We start from the raw sequence: 19,421 nt of genomic DNA, 5'->3' as shown, positions 1-19,421 counted from the left end.
GCTCTTGTAGAATCTTTTAATTTCCAATGTTAGTTCATAAAGCAAAAGTAGAGTGGCATTATATGCCAGGGTGTGTGGTTTTAGAATCTAAAGTTTAGATCAGAAGCAGATCTGTGGTCACAGCTGGCCCACAGGCTAATTTCATGAGAGGGGGGTGAGAACGAGTGCAGAAAGAAAGAGAGAAAGGGATGGCCCACATCTATCTATGACTCTCTGGCCCCTGACAGATTACCGACCAAGGGAATGTGACTTTCAATTGAAAAAACGATTATCCACCCTGGTTTGGATGGTCTTGTGAACTTTCTTCACACCCAGACTTTCCTGATGGATGTAACAAACTGTCAGTCACCTACAGAGATCTTGACCCAAGTAGGATTAATGCTAGAAATTCTAGTTTCTAGGATAGGCATATTGTTGGACAGCTCCCTTCAACCCCTCCCTCTTGGCCATGCTGGCTGGCGCTGATGGGAGCTGGAGTCTCATTTGCCACCTCTGATTTAGGGTTGCCAAAGGGCATCCTGCTGCCATACGGACCCACCTGCTGCATTCCGTATTATGTCATAAGGATGGAGATAGGATGCAGATCTCTGGCTTACAATTTGGCTTGGAAATAACTGACTTTTTGATGATATTAATGGAGCCCAATTACAAATTAAGCCAAGGGGGCCAGGAAAGGGAGAAGGAACCACCACTACACCAGACTGTGGTAAATTTTCCTCAACAGACACTTGTGTTCTCGACATAACCCAGGGTCATTTCCCATTGCTTTAGGCATGAATGTTTGAACCAGGCCTTTGGACAGCCTTCCCCCAACCTCACACCCTCCAGATATATTGGACTATAATGCCTATTAGCCCCAGCTGACTGGGCCTGATGGGGATTGTATGCCCACACTTCTGGCTGGCCTCTGGTTGGGAAAGGGCTGCTCTAGAAGCTCAGGCGCCTGGATCAGTTGATTTGATGCTGTCTTTTCTGGAATAGCCGCAAGGAGCCTTCCTCTCTCTCTCTCTGCCTCACTGACTCCCCCCTCTGCAGCCTTTTCTTGGAGCTGTCGAGATTTAATCCCTTGTCGAAAGGTCCCAGATGTTGCAAATGGATATGCACATCTTTCAGCAATCCCGCGGCTGCCCTTCATTAACATGTACCTGTTTCCACGTGCCCCACCGTGTTAGTTAAAGGTTGTGTAAGTGTCAGTTGCTACGGTAACCAGGGGGCTTGAGAAGAATGATAAATCCACCCACGAGAAGTCAACAGGGGGAGATTTGCCAATAACTTCAGCAGGCATATGGCTGCTGGAAATACAGATATCTGGGAAGGGAGCAGGCCTGAGCAACCGTCTTATTCCCCATATTCAAGCCAGCCGAAAGCCCCCCCCCCTGTCTTTTACCCTATATACCTTTTACCTCTCCCAGGTTGAACTAAGCAAGGACACATTTGTCCATTTCAGTATCCATCAATTTCTCCCTTTTCCAATCTGAAATTGTCCACATTTCCACATATGTTTTCATTAAAAATAAATAAATCTAATATACATACTTCTGCAATCTTGCCTACTGTACATTTTTTTTTATTTTTTTTTGCAAAGCAAGTTCCACTAATACAGGGGTAGCCAACTCCCAAGACACTGCGATCTGCTCACACATGAAGGTAGTTGAGCTTTTTTTTTTAGGAAGGAAAGCCCTGTTTCTTGGGGTTCAAGTCAAAGTTGTTGAGCTTCTTTGGGGGGAGCCATTAATCTACCAGTAATCTACCACAGATGTCCAGTGATCTACTGGTAGATCGCGATCTACCTAATGGATGTGCCTGCACTAATATAATGCCTTTTAACGTTACTTTCATAAATGTATGCATTTCCATGCAGAGTTTCCCCTGGTATATGCATTTGTTTTACACACTGCTTGGCTGCGGAGCCACCTTGCAATAGTCAAAGAAGTGCTAATTTCAAAGGACAGCTGCATCTCTGTTTTAAAAGTACAAATTAGGGAGGCTGGTGTCATGAGCCCAAAAGAAACATCATGGAGAAGCTGGTTGGAGCAGGATACGTGGTGGAAGGACCTGCCTGTTGATGACCCTGGGGAGGGGGCCAGTGGGTTGGAAGAGGCTGCATCAGGAGTCAGGACCCTGGGAGGCAGAGGAGTCATCCCAGGAGGGGGGTTACAGATGAGGAGTCAGACCCTGGGGAGGGTTTTAGCAATGTAAACTCACCCCCCAAAAAACTCTACCTTGTTCTCTCTTATATCATCCAGGCACAGTGTGCCCACTTCACCCCTAATTCCTGTGCCAGCCTGGCCTCTGATTCATGAGAAATTGAGCTTAGAGCTCCAGTTCACCCCACATTTTGTTGCCCTAACAGTGGATGCAACCAGATGGACTAATGGGAAGCCAAACTCTTGAAGCATGTATGCTACAACAGCAGCAAGAATACTCATCGCAAAGTATTGGAAGACACAAGAGCTACCCACACTGGAGGAATGGCAGATGAAAATGATGGACTACATGGAATTGGCGGAAATGACTGGCAGAATCCGTGACCAGGGAGAAGAGTCGGTGGAAGAAGATTGGAAGAAATTCAAAGATTATTTACAGAAATATTGCAAAATTAATGAATGTTAGAATGATGTTGGATTGAAATTAAGTGGCTTCTAGCTGTACAGGCTTCAAAATTATAAATATATCAAGATTAAGGATTAGGACTAAAAAGGTTAAAAGAATGGAAAAATTGGTTTTTAATAGGTAAAAATTTAATGTTATAATATATATTAAGATTAAGGATTGGGATTAAAAAGGAGGGAAAGAAATTGCTGGACTAACAAACTGAATTGGAATACAAAAGAGGGAGGTATGAGGAGGTCCGGGAAACAAGTAAATGTAAAAGAAGTGATGAGAAGACGGAATTGTTTTTAACTGTTTTTTCTTTTTTCTTTTTGTATTATGCATTGTGTATTTTTCTTTTTATTCTTAAATTTTTCTTTTTTATTAATGTGATTCTTTTTTTGTGAAACCTTAATAAATATCATTAAAAAAAACCAAAAAACTCTTGAAGCACAGAGCCGGAGGTGCCTTTGAAACGTCTTCCATGCACTGCTTCAGGACCCCAACAGTTGCCCCACCCAGGGGCGGAGGAAGGGGGTGTGGTGGGGGCGGACCGCCCTGGGTGTCACCACTGGGGGGGGTGACAAAATGCTGGGCGGCACTCACTGTGGGGGCTGCAGCATGCCTGAGCCACACGTCTCTCCTGGGAGACATGCAGTGGCTTGGGCACACGCAGATTCTGCGCTGCCCCAAATGGTACGCCTACTGCCTCCCCCTCAGCTTCACTGCTGGCCCAACCTTCACCATCCTCCAGAGCCTGCCATTTGTTAACCAACACCATCTCCCCTCCTCTTCCCCTTCCCTGTCACTTTTTGGTATACCCCTGCATATATTTATGTATTATTTCCTAAATCTCTGCTGCACAATGTGTGCTTTATGTAAGCAGTTCTTGTTCTGCAAATTACCGTTTTGTTTTGTTTAATGTTGTTGTTGTTGCTTTTTTTAAAAAAAAAAATTGCTAATCAGCCTTAAGGTGAGGCAACCTCCTGCCTTAATACATCGAACAACCCGGTAAGAGCCTAGATAAATCTGTGTTCTTGTCAATATTTTCATTCAGGCTGAACAACTTGTCCAAGCTGAACTTATAATTGCAGAGAGATGCATTCCAGACTTGTTTTAAAAATGGAATCTCTGCATTGATTTTAACACTAGGGTGAGTACACAGACGGTTACAGTGTTACTTATGTGCACACACATGCATATTAAATATTTTCAACATTGTCCACCCTCCACATTGCTTAATCTACACATCTGTTAAAGTATTGGACTACCTTTTAGGACATCACTATAGCTGTTGAGAGATAGATGAGATACCAAATTAAAGCTCAGAACATCTAAATGAGCAAGATGGCTTAGTCAACTGGTCCTGCGAACTGGAGAAACTCAACAAAGGAAAATCAAAGAGGCACTCTGGGGTAAATGCAGGTGGCAGTCTCTGAAGTTGTTATTGGCTGTGAGAGTTCTGACTACAGCTAAAATGAACTTTCCCCAGTTATTGGCACATGTGTTGAGGTGGTATGGAATATGTATGAACATTCCAGCTTCTCAGAAATGTTATCAAAAACTGACGGAATATCAGGCCCGGGGACAGATGGGGGCTGTATGCTGTTTGTGGGGCAATTGTTAGGTTGTGTTTTTGTGAAACAGTGAAATGTGACTAGTGCTTGTGGGTGTCTATATCAGCCATTGGTTGGGGCTGATGGGAGTTAGAGTCCAAAACATCTGAAGGGCAGCAGGTGAGGTATATATGACAAATGTGTTTCATGGCAAAGCTAGCCATAACGATGGAGATGTGTGGATGCATCTCCATCTCTTTAAATGTCTTTCAAATAGCAACAGCAGGGATGGGTTGATCTCAGTTGCAACCATAGTGCAAAAGGAAGGGCGACTGACTCTTCATCCCAGCCAATTTCTCAGTGGAAATCCATCCCCAATAATTCCTCTCTCCTCTCTCCTTGCACTGTGCTCCCTATCTGGATTGGGCTCTACAGGAATACTCTACGGTGGTTTTTTTGATGGGTAGCTATATTAATGTAATAAATCAATGAATACCTGGGGGTAGGGTTTTAAAGAGGAGATGCATTCACCCCACTCTGTCATCAAGCCTGGTTGTTTCCTTACACAATAACCAGGCTAGCCTTCTATGGCTCAGTGCTGGAGCATCTGCCTTGCATGTGGAAGGTTCCAGGATCAATCTCTAGCATCTCCAGGTAGCCCTGAGAGAGAACACTGTCTGGAATCCTGGAGAGCCATAGCGCAGACAATACTGAACTAGAAGGACCAGTGATCTTACTCGGTTTAAGGTACTTTCCAATAGCAACACTCACAAATGCTACTCAGATGCGCCAGTCACAGAGCCCCATCATAATATGCAGTTTGGTCCTGAGTAATAGTCTGACAATGAAATGGTACAAGACTGTTAGCCCTACTCAAGCACTGTTGTAAACTGGGAAGCCTTTTCTATTCATTCCAAGCAGAGGTTGTGTAGGATCCTGGAAAAACCAAAGCACAGATGGGGAACCTAGAACAGCAAGCTCCCTTCCTTCTTCACTCAATCAGCCTTTACCTCATGGAGAGGAGGTGGGGATAAATGAAAGAGCCATCATGTATGGGAGTAAGAGGTCCTGAAGAGGGCTGTAGAGATCCTGTTGCACATGCACATCCCAAGCAAACAATGAATTGCACATGCCTCCACTCGTTCAGAGATATTTTTGGGGAATGCTTTACATTAAGGCTTTTAGGAAGTTGTGTGTGTGTGTGCAGTGTATTTGTAATGTGAAAGTTTTGCCTCTGGTTTCTCTCCATCTTTACAGCCTTGAGTTCAATTTGCTCTATTTTCACAACTTGCTCCATTTCCATAAATCTATGATTTTTTTTTTTAAAGTCACATTAAGTCACATTAATTTAGTGCACATTTTTCTGAATATATAAAATTCGTAGGTGTTGTCACCTGATAGAACATGTTAGTGAGCAATTTTCTTTAATGCATTTTATTAGTGAAACAGAGCCAGTATGTTGCAGTGGTTAAAGTCTTGGACTAGGATCTGGAAGACCAGGGTTCAAATCCCCACTCAATCATGAAAGCTCACTGGGAGACCTTGGGCCAATCACTGGCTTTCAGCCTAGCCTGCCTCACAGGGTAAAATGAGTGTGTGTGGGGGACCATGTACATACACCTCGAGCTCCCTGGAGGAAAGGTGGGATAGAAATGTAACAAATGAATAAATAATACAGAAATGTGCTATATTACCTATAGATTTTCCATGTGCACTTTAATATGTACATTCCTGGTTCAAGATCTGAAAGGCAGAATTTGGAGAAGTGTGGTCTTTGAAGTATAGCTGTGCTTCAGTTCACATTTTTTGCTTGGGGTACGTGTGAATCAGGGCAGGTTCTCCTTAAAATGCCAACCAAACTAATCTCCCCACAAATGCCTCCTATGGAGCTGTCTGTGGTGCTGAATCTGTAAGCCCAGCTAGAATGGCCGCCTTCTTCGGATTCCTGTTTGGCCATTTCCTCTTTCCACCCCATTGGTGGGTGAAAATTATAAGAAGGCACCCAGGTTCATTGATCCTTAGCAAAGCCCTCCATCTGAACACATTTCATATTGCTGATCCTCTAGCTAACATGAGTGCAACTGTTAAACTCAGCCTTATATTATCTCTCTCTACCTCCAAATCCCTCCTCAAAAGCCACCTCTTCCGTGAAGTGTTGGATTCGATGCTTTCGACTTCATCCCCAGCAGAGATGAATCCTAAGTTCACAAAACTGTAATTTGCTCACGTCCACCCGCTTTCTTTGCCTTCCACCCTTTCCTCTTTCCTTGTGTCGTCTCTCACACTGGTGAAATTCAGATTGCAAAAATTCATTTTGGCAGGGCCTTGCACTTTCAGTGGCTGCTGTTTATTGTACTCTGCACAGCTTCACTTTTGTTGTTGGAGTTTTGTAACGAAATGCACCATATGGGATCAGTTTCTCATCATGCTTCCCACCCTGAACTAGGATTTCAGTTGAACTGTAGGGCATATCGTGGACAATAATACTCTGACTGATACTCCTAGAGAAATGGGGGTGGGGGGGAGGGCTAGCTCCATACATCTCCCCCTAAAACAGATCCTTCGGGGAAATAAATTCCTCCCTTTTATGGCTACGTATATTGACCCATCCCAAACTTCCTTTCCTTTCCTTCTTTGTGAAGTTTTATGGAGGGACTGGTCAGTGAGGAAATGGTGGCTACAATTGGCATTTGGAACATAGCTCTTTGTGGCCTTTGAGAGATTTGTGGAGCGAAACCTGGCCCTTTTGTGATTTCCTGTGAAATCAGCAACATCTGTAGGGCCAAAGGCCAGCCACTTCTGCACTATTGCCTCATGCCAACTTTGTTTTATCACAACTGGAAGGCTGGGGTGGTGAGCAAGTGGGATTTCCAGGAGGATGAAGGGAAGTCTCACTGAATAACTCGAGAATCAGTATCCTTTCAGCCCGTCTCTAAGATTCTTTTGTACCAACATTAAGGCTGATACGCCTGATTGTCAAAACAGACATGTAAATATTACTAGTTATTATTGCCCCAAAGGACAGGCCTAATTTCCCCTCTTTCCCACAATGCCCTGGTCTTATAACCTTCGCAATTGCGTCTGCCATTCTAATTGCAACCTCTGTGTGCAGCCACGGTTAAATTTGATCTGCAGTGCCATGGAAATTTGCATTAATTGGTTCATAATGCACTGCCGGGAACTTTTAATATCTTTATGGGTGACAGAAAACATCACTTGAAAGAGGACATGGAAGAGGTTAAGCTTCAGTCACTTGGGTGAATCCAATCCCACATTACAGATAATAAGTGCTCTAAAGGATGGCTTGGTTTTTAAGTGGACATGGATGTTTTTCTAATGACCACTAGGGGGCACATCCTAAACTTAAAAACAAAACAAACCCCTGACCTGTTAATGCTATTTCAGTCCCTCTGAAGTCTAGTTAAAAGTCCCACTGACCTCACAGGAATCTGGCATTCAAGAAAAGTCACTTAGCACCACCATCTTAGCTACCTTTTAAGAAACTGAAGCCAATTGAGATCGCTGCAAATACCTTATTTAATAGTTGGGTTTTGGAGTTTACATGAAATTTCATTTAGACTCTGAGTGGAATGAGACCCAGAGGCATCCCAAATTGGTAGCAGCCAAGATTTGCCTGCCTGCACCAAGGGACCAGAGCAGGCAAAAAGCTCCAGGTTCAATCCCTGGTGTCTCCAGATACAGCTGGAAAACGCTCTCCATCAGAAGCTCTGGAGAGATACTGCTGGACAGTGTAGGCCAGACGTGGGGAGCCTCAGGCCTGTGAGCCAAATGTGGGTGACTAGCGATCTCTGCCAGGCCTATGGGTCCTCCCCAGGCCACACAACCCCCTCAGCCACCGGCTTTACTCTTAATGTATTTCATGTGTGGGGAACCCTTTTCACTCAGAGGGCTACATTCCCATCTGGGTAACCTTCTGGGGTCCACCTGCCAGTGCTGGGTGGGGCTAGAGGCCAATGTGGGCAGAGCAGCCAATGGAAAACTTACGTTTGCACAGCTGGCTAGTTTCTACACACACCTCCCTGTCTTCCCTCAAGACATGCAAAAGATACATCCCAACCAGCACAGACAATCAGGGCGCATAGTGGGGCCAGTGAGGGACATGGCCGGAGGAGAGTTCCAAGGACCAGGTGGAGAGGTTGGGGAGGGGGCTGGATTTGGCACCTGTGCCCAAGTTTTCCCACTCAAGACACATGCATTGATATTTTTTCACTGATGTCAGCTGCTTTGAGCACAACATTCAGAGTGAGGAGGTAGGACAAACACCTCACAATCAGATGAAGCATTGCATGGAGTTTGCACGACCCTTGCAAACACACACACTCACACACACACACACACACACACACACCATGCTTTGTCTAGTCTAGAAAGTAAAGGCAGGATTTTCTTCTGCCTATAAATCTTTCCAAGTTTAAATCCATTGTCTGATGAGAAAAGATGCTTGTGCCTTAATGGTGACCACAGCCAGATTCAGTTGCCACTTATCTGTATAGAGTTACTGCGGGGCATTTTTCTCTAATGTAGCTACAACATATCAGCATTTGCATATATTAATCCCTGGGTAGTCCCTGCATTATACACTTATTAATTGCATTTATGAGGATATAGCTATATTATTGTGTCCTAGACTTTCTCTGCTAATTGCTTTTAATTACAGTTTCTTTCTCCCTGTTTATTACCACATAGACACTAATTTGCCATTATTGGTGGCACACATTTAACCAGGGGGTGGCAGCTCAACTAATGATGATTCCTATACCCCACCGCCCCGCCCTTCATCAACAAAGAGAAGAGTGTTTCTTGTGTAATTATTTGATGCATCAAAGGCTTTTAAAGCAGTAGAAGGTCTGTGGCATATTAGAAAGCAGCTCTAAAATCATCCACTAGAGGGCAGCAGTGCATACAAGAAAAGGCCAGTTGGATTTGACCAAAGGCCTGTCTAGTTCAGCATCCTGTTGCAACCACTGGAAACAGCCAGCTCACAAGCTCACAAGCTCACAAGCAAGGTGTTCTCAACACCTGTTATTCAGAGGTGTACTGCCTCTGAATCTGGATGATCCATTTATATATCAAAGTGTGGGGAATAATGCACAGTTCTCTGAACCAATAGACAGCTGTTGCCCCCCAAATTTAGTTGGTTATATCAAAGGAATACGTGCAACACAGACCTTCCTCTACTACCTCCATATTTCCCTGTCTCAATGACATGTTAGATATGTTCCCAGCAACTGCAAACATGTCATTCCTGTTCCCAGGTTTTTCCTCCATCCAGAGTGCCTTTTTGCCCTGGTTGTCAACATCCAGTCCTTGGCCTTCCCTCTCAGAAGTCTGAATGTTTGACAACATTCTATGACATCACAGTAGCTCAACGAATTAAAAATTGGCACTGCTAGTGAAAGGCAGCAGCCATTTTGAACAAATTTTAAAACATACTTATGAAGTACAACGTGATCTGATAAGAACTTCTGCATTTTAATTTCTGGCTCTTAGAGCTTCTTTGGATACTTACTTCTAACAGTCACATGACCAACCTTCAACACACACACACACCACATGCAGCAAAATTGTTTGGGTTTCTGCAGCCCAGTGTTGGCCAATACTGCAGAGTCTCCTGTGGATTCTACAAAATCTCAGACTACACTGTTGCTGTTTTTAGTTTGGGGCCTGTCCTCAAATAAGAGGTTGTGTCTCTTCTGAAGAAACCCCCAAAAGAGGGTTGGGGTGCTGTAGCCTCCCACATGCTATTGTTTGACTTCAGCTTCTATCATCTCAGACCCTCCAAGTGTCCCTATTTTCCAGGGACATCCCTGATTTAGGTAAGCCATCCGGTTTCTGATTTGATCCTGGATGTCCCACTTTCCCTTTGGATGTCCCTATTTTCATTGGAGAAATGTTGGAGGGTATGGAGTTATCATACAACATTGTTATATTTTTATATGTGTTGGAAGCTGCGCAGAGTGGCTGGGGCAACCCAGTAAGATGTGTGGGGTATAAATAGTAAAATTATCATTATGGAATGGGGCATCCCTATTTTCAGGTATGTCATCTCCATAAGCAGCATGGCCAATGGACACAGATAAGGCAGTTGTGGCCTTCCAGACATTGCTGGACTACAACTTTTGTAATCCATGAGGAACGGACATCAGCATGAACACAGGAAACAACCTTATACTGAGTCAGGCCAATGGTCCAGCTAGCTCTGTACTTTCCTACTGGCAGGGCCTCTCCAGGATTTCAGACAGGCTTCTCTCCCAGCTGAACCTGGAGATGCTCCTGGGATTGAGCCTGGGACCTTCTGCATGTAAAGCAGATGCTCTACCACTGAGCTACACACCTTCCTCCTCAGTGAATGAGAACGAGAGAGTCCTTATAGCATGTATCCCAGGACAACTTGCCCAGTCGCTATGAACTTCCTCCAGGTGCCCACGGTATCTGAGGTGGCAATCAGAAATGGGATGTTCTCAGCTATGATTTCATGTCAAGGGAATTCTTTCCCAATGAAATTTATGTGGTACCAAGTTTGTCATCATCGAGGAACCAGGTAATTAGGTTTTTGTTCTTTTAGTCTTTGCCAACATGATGTCCTCCAGATATTCTGGACTCCAACTCCCATCAGTCTCAACCAGCACAGCCGTATGATGCTGGGATCCTAGCTGTTCTTATGGGAGTTATAGTCTGAAGCACACAGAGGGCACCAGATCTCCAAAGGCCTTTTAGGATATGGGTTTTCATATTTGCGGTGTTCTAAAACTTGCTCTTGTTGGCCACTCTCTAGTTTGCTGCCTTTAGTGTCGTTAACGTTTATGTGTTATAAGAGTTTGATTTATTTTGCTGTCCAATTACTGTAAAACGCCTCCTTTGAATCCTGCTGACATCAGAAGAAGAAGAAGAGTTTGGATTTGATATCCCGCCTTTCACTCCCCTTCAGGAGTCTCAAAGTGGCTAACATTCTCCTTTCCCTTCCTCCCCCACAACAAACACTCTGTGAGGTGAGTGGGGCTGAGAGACTTCAAAGAAGTGTGACTGGCCCAAGGTCACCCAGCAGCTGCATGTGGAGGAGCGGAGACGCGAACCCGGTTCCCCAGATTACGAGACTACCGCTCTTAACCACTACACCACACTGGCTCTCCCTCTCAGAGCTCAGGCATTGGCTAGGGCGGGGCCTCAAAGGTTTCCGCAGCATCAGGAAGTGGGATTCTGACATCAGATCTCCCTTTCTGACACCAGAGCTGTGTCCAATAACTGGGGACCATATATTTCTTATGGGTCGCCCACCATTGGGATGTGGAACTGCACCCGAAATGAACAAATATGTGTGGTTATCATTGTCTGAAACAGAGTTCTGTATAATTCAGAAGTTAGTGTCTCTTTTTCTCAAAACATCAATGTGTGGATGAACCTCTGGGGAACCACAGAACCTGGGTCTAAATGTGGCCCTCCAGACCTCTCAGCCTGGCTTTCAAGGTTCTCCTCCAGTCACATGCCTCTTTCACAAACTTTGAGTGCTTCTGCTTGGCTGGATTGTGTTCCTGAACTCCAATAATGCCTCTTGCCTTCTTAGATGGATGACAGAGAGGGATGCAAGGGGGTGTGTAGAAACAAGCCGACTGCACAAAGGTAAAATTCACATTTGATGCCCTGCCTTCTTTTCACAATGGCCCTGCCCACCACTGGCATGTGGCCCCCAGAAGGTTGCCCAGAAGGGAATGCTCCCCCACCTGCTCTACATGGACAGGACAACCAGCTGGACATGCCATCCACACTTAGACGAGCTGGGCAGGAAAGTGGCAACATGTCACACAGGAGCCAGGGAAGAGACTCTATCGTTCACCCCACCAACCCTCCTCCTCCTCATTCATAGCCTTCCCCTTCCTCCAAAAAATTGTGTGCCCACATCTCTTCCTGCCTTTCAACCCAACAACAGCCCTGTCACATGTGGGTGCTTCCAGAAGATGTGAGCTCTGGTTGCATCAGAGAAAATAACACATCCAATGATGCATTTCTAAGGGTTACAAAGACCCAACACACTTCTACTCCATTGGGTGGGATTTCATTTCTTATGCGTCAAGATTAGATATAAAAAACTCTCTTCCCTCAGAAAATCGTGAAATTTGGCTTTCATAATGTGTTTTGCTGCTCTTATTTTTCTATATTTTCACCTCTTTATTTACTTGACAAAATACAGCTGCTGCAATGCTCCTGTTTTGTAACTTTCATTGTGCTCCTTTGTTTCATTTCTAATTTTGATTTTCCAAAAACAACAACAGCAACACATGGGTGCTTCTTCCAGGCTGTCACTATTTTCAGGAGGGATTCAGTCACAGGCAGGTAAATTCAGATCGCTCAAGTAAAGCTGCTCTGGAACTCCTGGTTGTGGGTGTCCCAAAGGCATCTGGCTGGCCACTGGATGTAGGACTAGATGAGCCACTGGCCTGATCCAACTGCAGGTCTCTTTTTATGTTGTGTTCTGGAAATGCCTGAGGTTAGGCTGTGGGAAAGTGATTGTCCTCCTAGCTTTTGTGCCTCAGCTGGGTTTGGAGCTGGATCTTCCTTGCATAGGACACCCTGTTTCTTAAGCAGTCAGGCTGGTTGGTCTGCACAATGAGGTTCTACAGCATCTGTGGTTCATTGGGCATTTGTTCTGATGTGTTTTTGAGGAGGTGAGATGACATCACATCAAGCTATTGGGATCCCACACGTTATAGTGCATTTCCCCTTCATTTTCCTCAGCACAAAGTCAATGTTCAATTAATTTTCTTAAAAGTGAGCCCCCCTCCCCAGCGTCTGATGCATTTTGCTTTTTTATAAATTGTTTATTGAGGTTTTCAATTAAGTACTGACAAAAGAGATAATGGAAGGAAAAACATCACTTAAACTGCAACATAATTTAACATAAACATTTCTTTTGTGGGTGGCAACGTGGATGAAAGCAGAAGTGGATATCACTGGAGAGGAGTCAGTTCACATGAAAATAAGCTCAGGTATGTGTATTTTCTTTAAAAAAATATTTTCTTTTTAAAAAATGTAGATACTGTGTCTTCTTGATTTTTGAAGGTTATAAAGTGCCACAACTCTGCAGTGAAAGAGTCTTTTTAATAGAATTGTAGAGCTGGAAGGGATCTCGAGGGCCATCTAGACCAGGCATAGGCAACCTTCGGCCCTCCTGATGTTTTGGACTACAATTCCCATCATCCCTGACCACTGGTGCTGTTAGCTAGGGATCATGGGAGTTGTAGGCCAAAACATCTGGAGGGTGGAAGGTTGCCTATGCCTGATCTAGACTAATCCACTGCAATACAGGAATCACAGATAAATAATCCCTGACATGTGGCCACCCAACCTCTATTAAAAAACCTCCAATGAGTCCACCACCTTCTAAGGTAGCTCAATCCACTATCAAACAGCTCTTCCTATCAGAAAGTTTTTCCTAATGTTTAATCAGAAACTCCTTTATGGCAATTTGAATCCATTAATTTGAGTCCTACCTTCTGCCGCAGCAAAAAACCAAGCTTGCTCCATCTTCCATGTGAAAGCCCTTGAGATAATTGAAGGTGGCTATCACATCACCTGTTCTCTTCTCCAGGCTAGGCATACCCAACTCACCATGGCAAAATAGCACCTGTTTCCCTTGAGCCCTGGCTTGGATCATGCCCTGGGGCCCTTTACCAGCAATAGCATTATATCTCTTACAGTAATACCTGAATAAATATCTCTACTGTGCTGGCGGCCAGTGAGCTACGGGGTCCAATTCAAGGTGTTGGGGATAGCTTACAAAGCCCGACATGGACTGGGACCTGAATAGTCCAATATCAATTGGCTTGGGTCCTGCAATCAACAGGGGAGGCCATGTTGGTGCTGCTGCTAGATGCTGCCTGCTTGGCTATGCCCCACCACAATGGGGACTGCTTGGTGGTGGCTCCTCCTTTGCGGAATCCCCTGGAGGGATGACCCTGCCTATTTCCTTATTATTTTATGGTTGAAAGAGGCTGCTTTTGGTAATCTTGGAATAATTAACTCTGGGGGTATCTTACGATTTAGAAATGTTTTTAGATGTTCTGAATTGTTTTTATTTTAATTTATCTCAGGAAGCAGGGGCCTGTCTAGGAACATAAGATCTGCTGGATGGGGCCAAAGGCTTATCTCGTCCTGCATTTGCTCATCACAGCGGCCAACTAGATGTATGTGGCCAGCTCACAAGCAGGACATGAGGGAGTCCATAAGGCACCCTGACGGTATGGCAGAGGACTTGCTTTTCTTCTTGCCTCGCTTTTTAACCCATTGTGTCTTTGTGCACTTCTAAGGTACTCCATATTCTGCATGAATTTTGGAAAAAACATTTCCTTACCAATAGATAGAATATTGGGTGTCATTCCAATACTGGGGTATCGATCGGTTTCCACCCTCGTCCTTCTAAACCCCACTCTGCCAACCACTTTGGGTTTTCTTCAGGGAAAGCACGAGGTTAATGGTTAGAGAGTTGGGCTATGACCTAGGAGACTAGGGTTCAAATCCTCACTCAGTCATTGTCTCTCAACCTAACCTGCCATACAGGTTTTCTGTGGAGCTCCTTGGAAGAAAAAGCGGTATATAAATGTAATAAATATAAATAAATAAACCAACAATGAGTCAACAGTGTGAAGCAGCGGCAGCAAAAAAAAGAAAGAAAAGAAAAAAGATAATGGTATTCTACGCTACATCAACAGAAATTCCTGATCAAGGGAAGTAATAACACCACTCTATTCTGCCTTGGACAGAACACATCTGGAATGCTGTGTCCAGTTCTGGGCACCACAACTTAAGAAGGATATTGACAGGCTGGAATGTACGCAGAGGAGGGCGACCAAGATGATCAAGGGTCTAGAAACCAAGCCTTATGAGGAATGGTTGAGGAGATGAGTATGTTTAGCCTGGAAGAGAGGAGACAAGGAGGAGATATGATAGCCATCTTCAAGTATCTCAAGGACTGTCACCTGGAAGAGGGAACAAGCTTGTTTTCTCCTGCTCTGGAGGGTGGGATCTAAACCAATGGCTTCAAGTTGCCAGAAAGGAAATTCGGCAAGGAAACATTTGGAAGAACTTTCTGACAGCAAGGGCCGTTTGACATTGGAATGAACTCCCTTGCAAGGTGGTGGCCTCTTCCTTGGAGGTTTCTAAGCGGAGGTTCGGTGGGCATCTGTGAGGGACTCCTGCTGTGACTCCTGCTTTGCAGGCGGTTAGACCAGATGATCCTTAGGATCCCTTCCATCTGTACAGTTCGATGACATATGAGACAACGATCCAGCGCTAAACTCGGCTTTACCTCTACCTCGCGTGTGAACAGGTCCTTACTCCCGGGCGAGCCCGCATTAGGACTGCAGCTTTACGGGGACGTCTGAACGAGCCACTTCCCCACCCGCACTGTCGGAAAGCGGGTCGCCCGCATTTCCAAGCCTCGATCTGTCCGGGGCTTCCTTAAAGCCCAGGAAGTCCTTTTCCTCTCTTCTCTCCCTCTCTCCTCTCCTCCTCCTCTTTGGGTTCCCCCCTCCCTCCTTCCTTTCCGCGCAAACTCTTCGCCATGCCTGCTGCTGCTGCCGCCGCCGCTGCCATTGGTATCACACACACTCCAGCGAGAGCCCTGCAGGAGCCGGAGCAGCGCGAGCCCATCCCTGCTGCTGCTGCTGCTGTTGCAAGGAGAGGCGAGGCAAGAGGATCAGCGGCGGCGGCGCCCGGCAGCCCCGGGCCCAGGCGCGCGTGCCTGCCCGCCCGCCTGCCAGAGGGAGGAAGGATGCGAGCCGCTGGCTGCGTTTGCTCCGCAAGGGTCCGTCGTCTGCAGCAGCAGCAGCCCAACCGCTGCCGCCGCCGCCGCCACCAGATCTGGGAAACGCTTGTGCAATAGTTCAAGTGACGCACCGAGGGAGTAGGGAGGGGGGAGATTCCCCCCTCCTCCTCTAATTTTCTTTCTTTCTTCTTTTTTTGGAAGAAGGTGGAGACTTTTTCATTTTTTGTATCAACTACGGGGTTCATCCGCAGTGCAAGTTAAAAGGAGCCTTTTTAAATGAATCTTCCTTGCATTTGCGCCCCATCATTTTCTTTCTTTCTTTCTTTTATTAAAAATAATAATATAAATGAATCACCTCCAACGCAAGGGATGGCAAACTTCAGCTCTCTGGCTGCTTCATCGTGGAAGATCTTAAAGTCCTGCTGAACAAAGATCAGGTAAGGAGCACGGGGCTTTGTCCGAGGATGGAAGGAACGGAGAGAGGGGGGCAAAGGCGAGCGCTTGGTCGCCACGCGTTAGCCGCTCGTCGGAATTCCAGCAAACGGCGCTCCCCGCCGCGCCATCGCTCCCACCTGCCTTGCCCATCAAGTGCCCGCGGAGAAGCCGCAGCCGCCGCCGGGCTCCGGAGTAAAGTTGGTTGCAATTGATTGCAGGATGAGTTCTCTTTTCACCCCCTCTTTCCATCCAGCACCTTCCTGCTCCTCTCTTATCTCCCCCCTTCCCCCCCCCCCGATTCCATCCCGATTCCTCCTCCTTTCAAATTGATGGCATGGAACGCCAATTAATTATTAGTATCTTTATTTTACTGTTATTCCTAATTGCCCCGCTTGTGAACGCCGCTCGCAAAATGGCACAACTACTAATCGCAACCTGCCCTCCCCCACGCAAAATTTTCTCCCTCCGCCTATGGTAGCAAGTTTGCTCCTGCTTTTTAGAGCTTGCACATTTAAATAAATAAACTATAAAAAGGTAGCTTTTCTAATGATGATGATGATTGCAAATGAGAACGACTCCCCCCCCCCCCCCCCACGGATGAGTCGGTTTGGAAGTTTTTTAGACTGATATTTATAGTGGCAGATTGCGGCGGCGTGGGGGTGGCAGAGGCGAGAGAATAAATATCTTTTTGTATGTGTTTCTCGCTCTCGTCTTTGGCCGGGGAGGCGAAAGATACAAGTGTCCGGTTCTTCTTCCTCCTTCTGCTGCATTCACGCGAAAGGTTCTCTTCCCTCCCCTCCTCCCAGCCAAATTCAGCTGTCCGCCCCCCCCCCCCGGCTGCTTTTTGCTGCTAGCTTTTAACGCCATGAAAACGAATCAGCGTAAATCGGCTACGTCTAATTCGAGGCTTTTAGGTGGTTTTTTTGTTTTTTAATGCGTATGGGGATTTATTGGTGCAAAAGAGCCGGGGGGTGGGAGGGAAGGAGATTTTCCCAGCGGATTCCTTTCTTTCGTGCATGCAACTTCCCAACATCGTTTGCATCTGAAATGGGTGCGATCTGAATCATCGCCTGCAAATTTTGGAGAGGTCTCTGTGCATCGGCGGGGGGCGAGGAAGAGAAAATCGGTGGTCGCTTGGTGTTGCATTACCTAATGCCAGGAAGAAGAAAGAAGGAGAAAAAATTCTCTTTCTCTCGGCGGAAGGCAACAGAGTGTCTCGTTAGCTGGCTAAATTGCAATTGGATTCGGCGGCTCCGGCAGTTTAATTGCTTTGGCTTGCAAGCCGCAGTGTTTCTTCTTTGGGGGGTGGCAACAGGATGCAGGACTCTCCACCCGCCTCCGTTCCCCAAAAGGAACAGATCCAGAATACGGAAAGGCTTCTGCTTTGAAGAGAGAAGGTCGATGACAGAAGGCGAGGCGAAGAAGGAAACGGGATTCATTAGGGAAGCTTCACTTCCAACTCCCGTTTTTTAAAAAAGTAATACTGCCCTTTTTTTCTTTTTCTTTTACAAGGTGGGTGAATCTGTTCAGAAGTGTTTTCTGGCGCCCACTCTAGGAGAAGGAAGAAATGACACTTGGTGGCCAGAGTGCCCTTCTGTCTAAAACACACACTCTTTTTCCTGGTAATGATGATTGGTTCTCACATGTATGCAATCCCTTGCTTTCTCATGACTGACATGTGCATGTGTGAACCAACACCATTAAAAAGGCTTGTGTTTTGGGGTACAGGCATATTCTATCAGTGGTGGTGACAGCTGGATAGCTCATGTATACAACCCCATTTCCACTTGATGCCATAGGCGCTGGGTTTTGACTCTTGAGTTGTATCTTAGAATAAAATTGTGTTATGGGTGCTAGGAGCAGGGTTGAAGTTTATTTCCCGATAGATTCTTGTTTGCTTGTGTTGCATTGAGTTACCACTGATTGGAGGTTGGCTTGTAAACATGCCAGCTATTGCTTGGCGTAAAACTCTCAAGAGGTAAAATGCAACATGCCTACATATTTTCTATTCTTACAACCCATGTCTCACTGACCTCTGCACCTTTGTAAGTTGTGCCATCCATGTTCTCAGGCAGTGTCTTAAGAGTGTGGCAGTGAGGTCTTCCAAATAGCTCCGGAGCACAGAATTTTCCCTGGAGATTCGCCAAAGTCAGCATCTGAGCTTTATTTTATTATCTCTTTGTACCGTCTTTCAGCAGCTGTGGTTAGAGAGAGAACACTTAGGGCATGCTGTTCCGTCTATATTTTAATAAAAAATGTGGGTTACTTGCTCCTAACCCTTCTAGTGTGTGAACTAAATATCTTCATAGATCTAAATCAACTGGTCATGTTTTGGACTACGATTCTTATTAGCCTCAGCCAAAACATATGGAGGGGAGCACCAGGTTGAAGGCTGGTCTCAATAGAAAGTATTTTGTGATGGCTGGATTCAAATACCTGCAGCAGCTTTTGCTATAGACGCTAGTCTGACATTATTCTTTTTGGAGCGATGAATAAGAGGATGTGTGTGTAACATGACAGGGAGTGAAAATGTGCATTTAGATGCTGGTGGGGAGGTGTAGTGAGATGAGTCACTTCTTTGCATCTGCCTTGTTTTTTTCCTTCCCTTCCCTCATTTGCACCGTTGGTTAACATTCTGCTCCGTTCCTCTATGCACTCGCCTCACTGCATTCAGAGGGACAGATTTTGTTGCAATTTCTGGGAACACTTCTGTGACACAAAGGGCGGCTTCAGCTCCCGCGGACCATAGAACAGGGGTGTTGAACATGTGGCTGCCCATCAAACGATGTCAGACTCCCAACTTCCATCAGCCCCGGTGAGCATCTTCAAGGATGATGGGAGCTGTAGTCCAGCGGCATCTGTAGGGCCACAGGTTCCTCGCCCCGGCTTTAGAGACTAGTGATCCCTTCGAACCCTATTTATTTAATGGGTGCATATGGAACAGTGGGGCAGTTTTTCTGTTTGGTTGAGAGCGCAAGCCACTAGGGGTTGGGGAAGGGCTGGAACTCAGTGGTAGAGCACCTGCTCTGCAGGCAGAAGCTTCCAGGTTCAGTCCCCAA

General features: G+C 45.7%; 1 protein-coding gene across 4 annotated transcripts in view; it reads left to right on the top strand.

Moving 5' to 3' along the window:
* The window catches only part of ADGRB2 (adhesion G protein-coupled receptor B2), a 238,809-nt gene that overhangs the window by 59,038 nt on the left and 160,350 nt on the right, over window positions 1–19,421 (top strand). The window contains exon 1 of one of the 4 annotated variants that reach the window (XM_081019591.1): window positions 15,719–16,364. The exons of 1 other annotated variant lie outside the window; for it this stretch is intronic. Coding sequence is in view for 1 of the 3 variants with exons in the window: in XM_081019590.1 (XP_080875716.1) it covers window positions 19,148–19,177 (30 nt within the window). In the remaining 2 variants the exon portion in view is untranslated. Of the gene's footprint in view, window positions 1–15,718; window positions 16,365–17,363; window positions 17,840–18,980; window positions 19,178–19,421 lie in introns of those variants that run through there. 2 more of the 4 variants (XM_081019592.1, XM_081019590.1) reach the window with 2 other exon arrangements.

This window comes from Podarcis pityusensis, assembly GCF_964106645.2.
Source record: "Podarcis pityusensis genome assembly, chromosome: 8".
Classification (NCBI taxonomy): domain Eukaryota; kingdom Metazoa; phylum Chordata; class Lepidosauria; order Squamata; family Lacertidae; genus Podarcis; species Podarcis pityusensis.
This window is presented reverse-complemented; position numbering and strand designations above follow the sequence as displayed.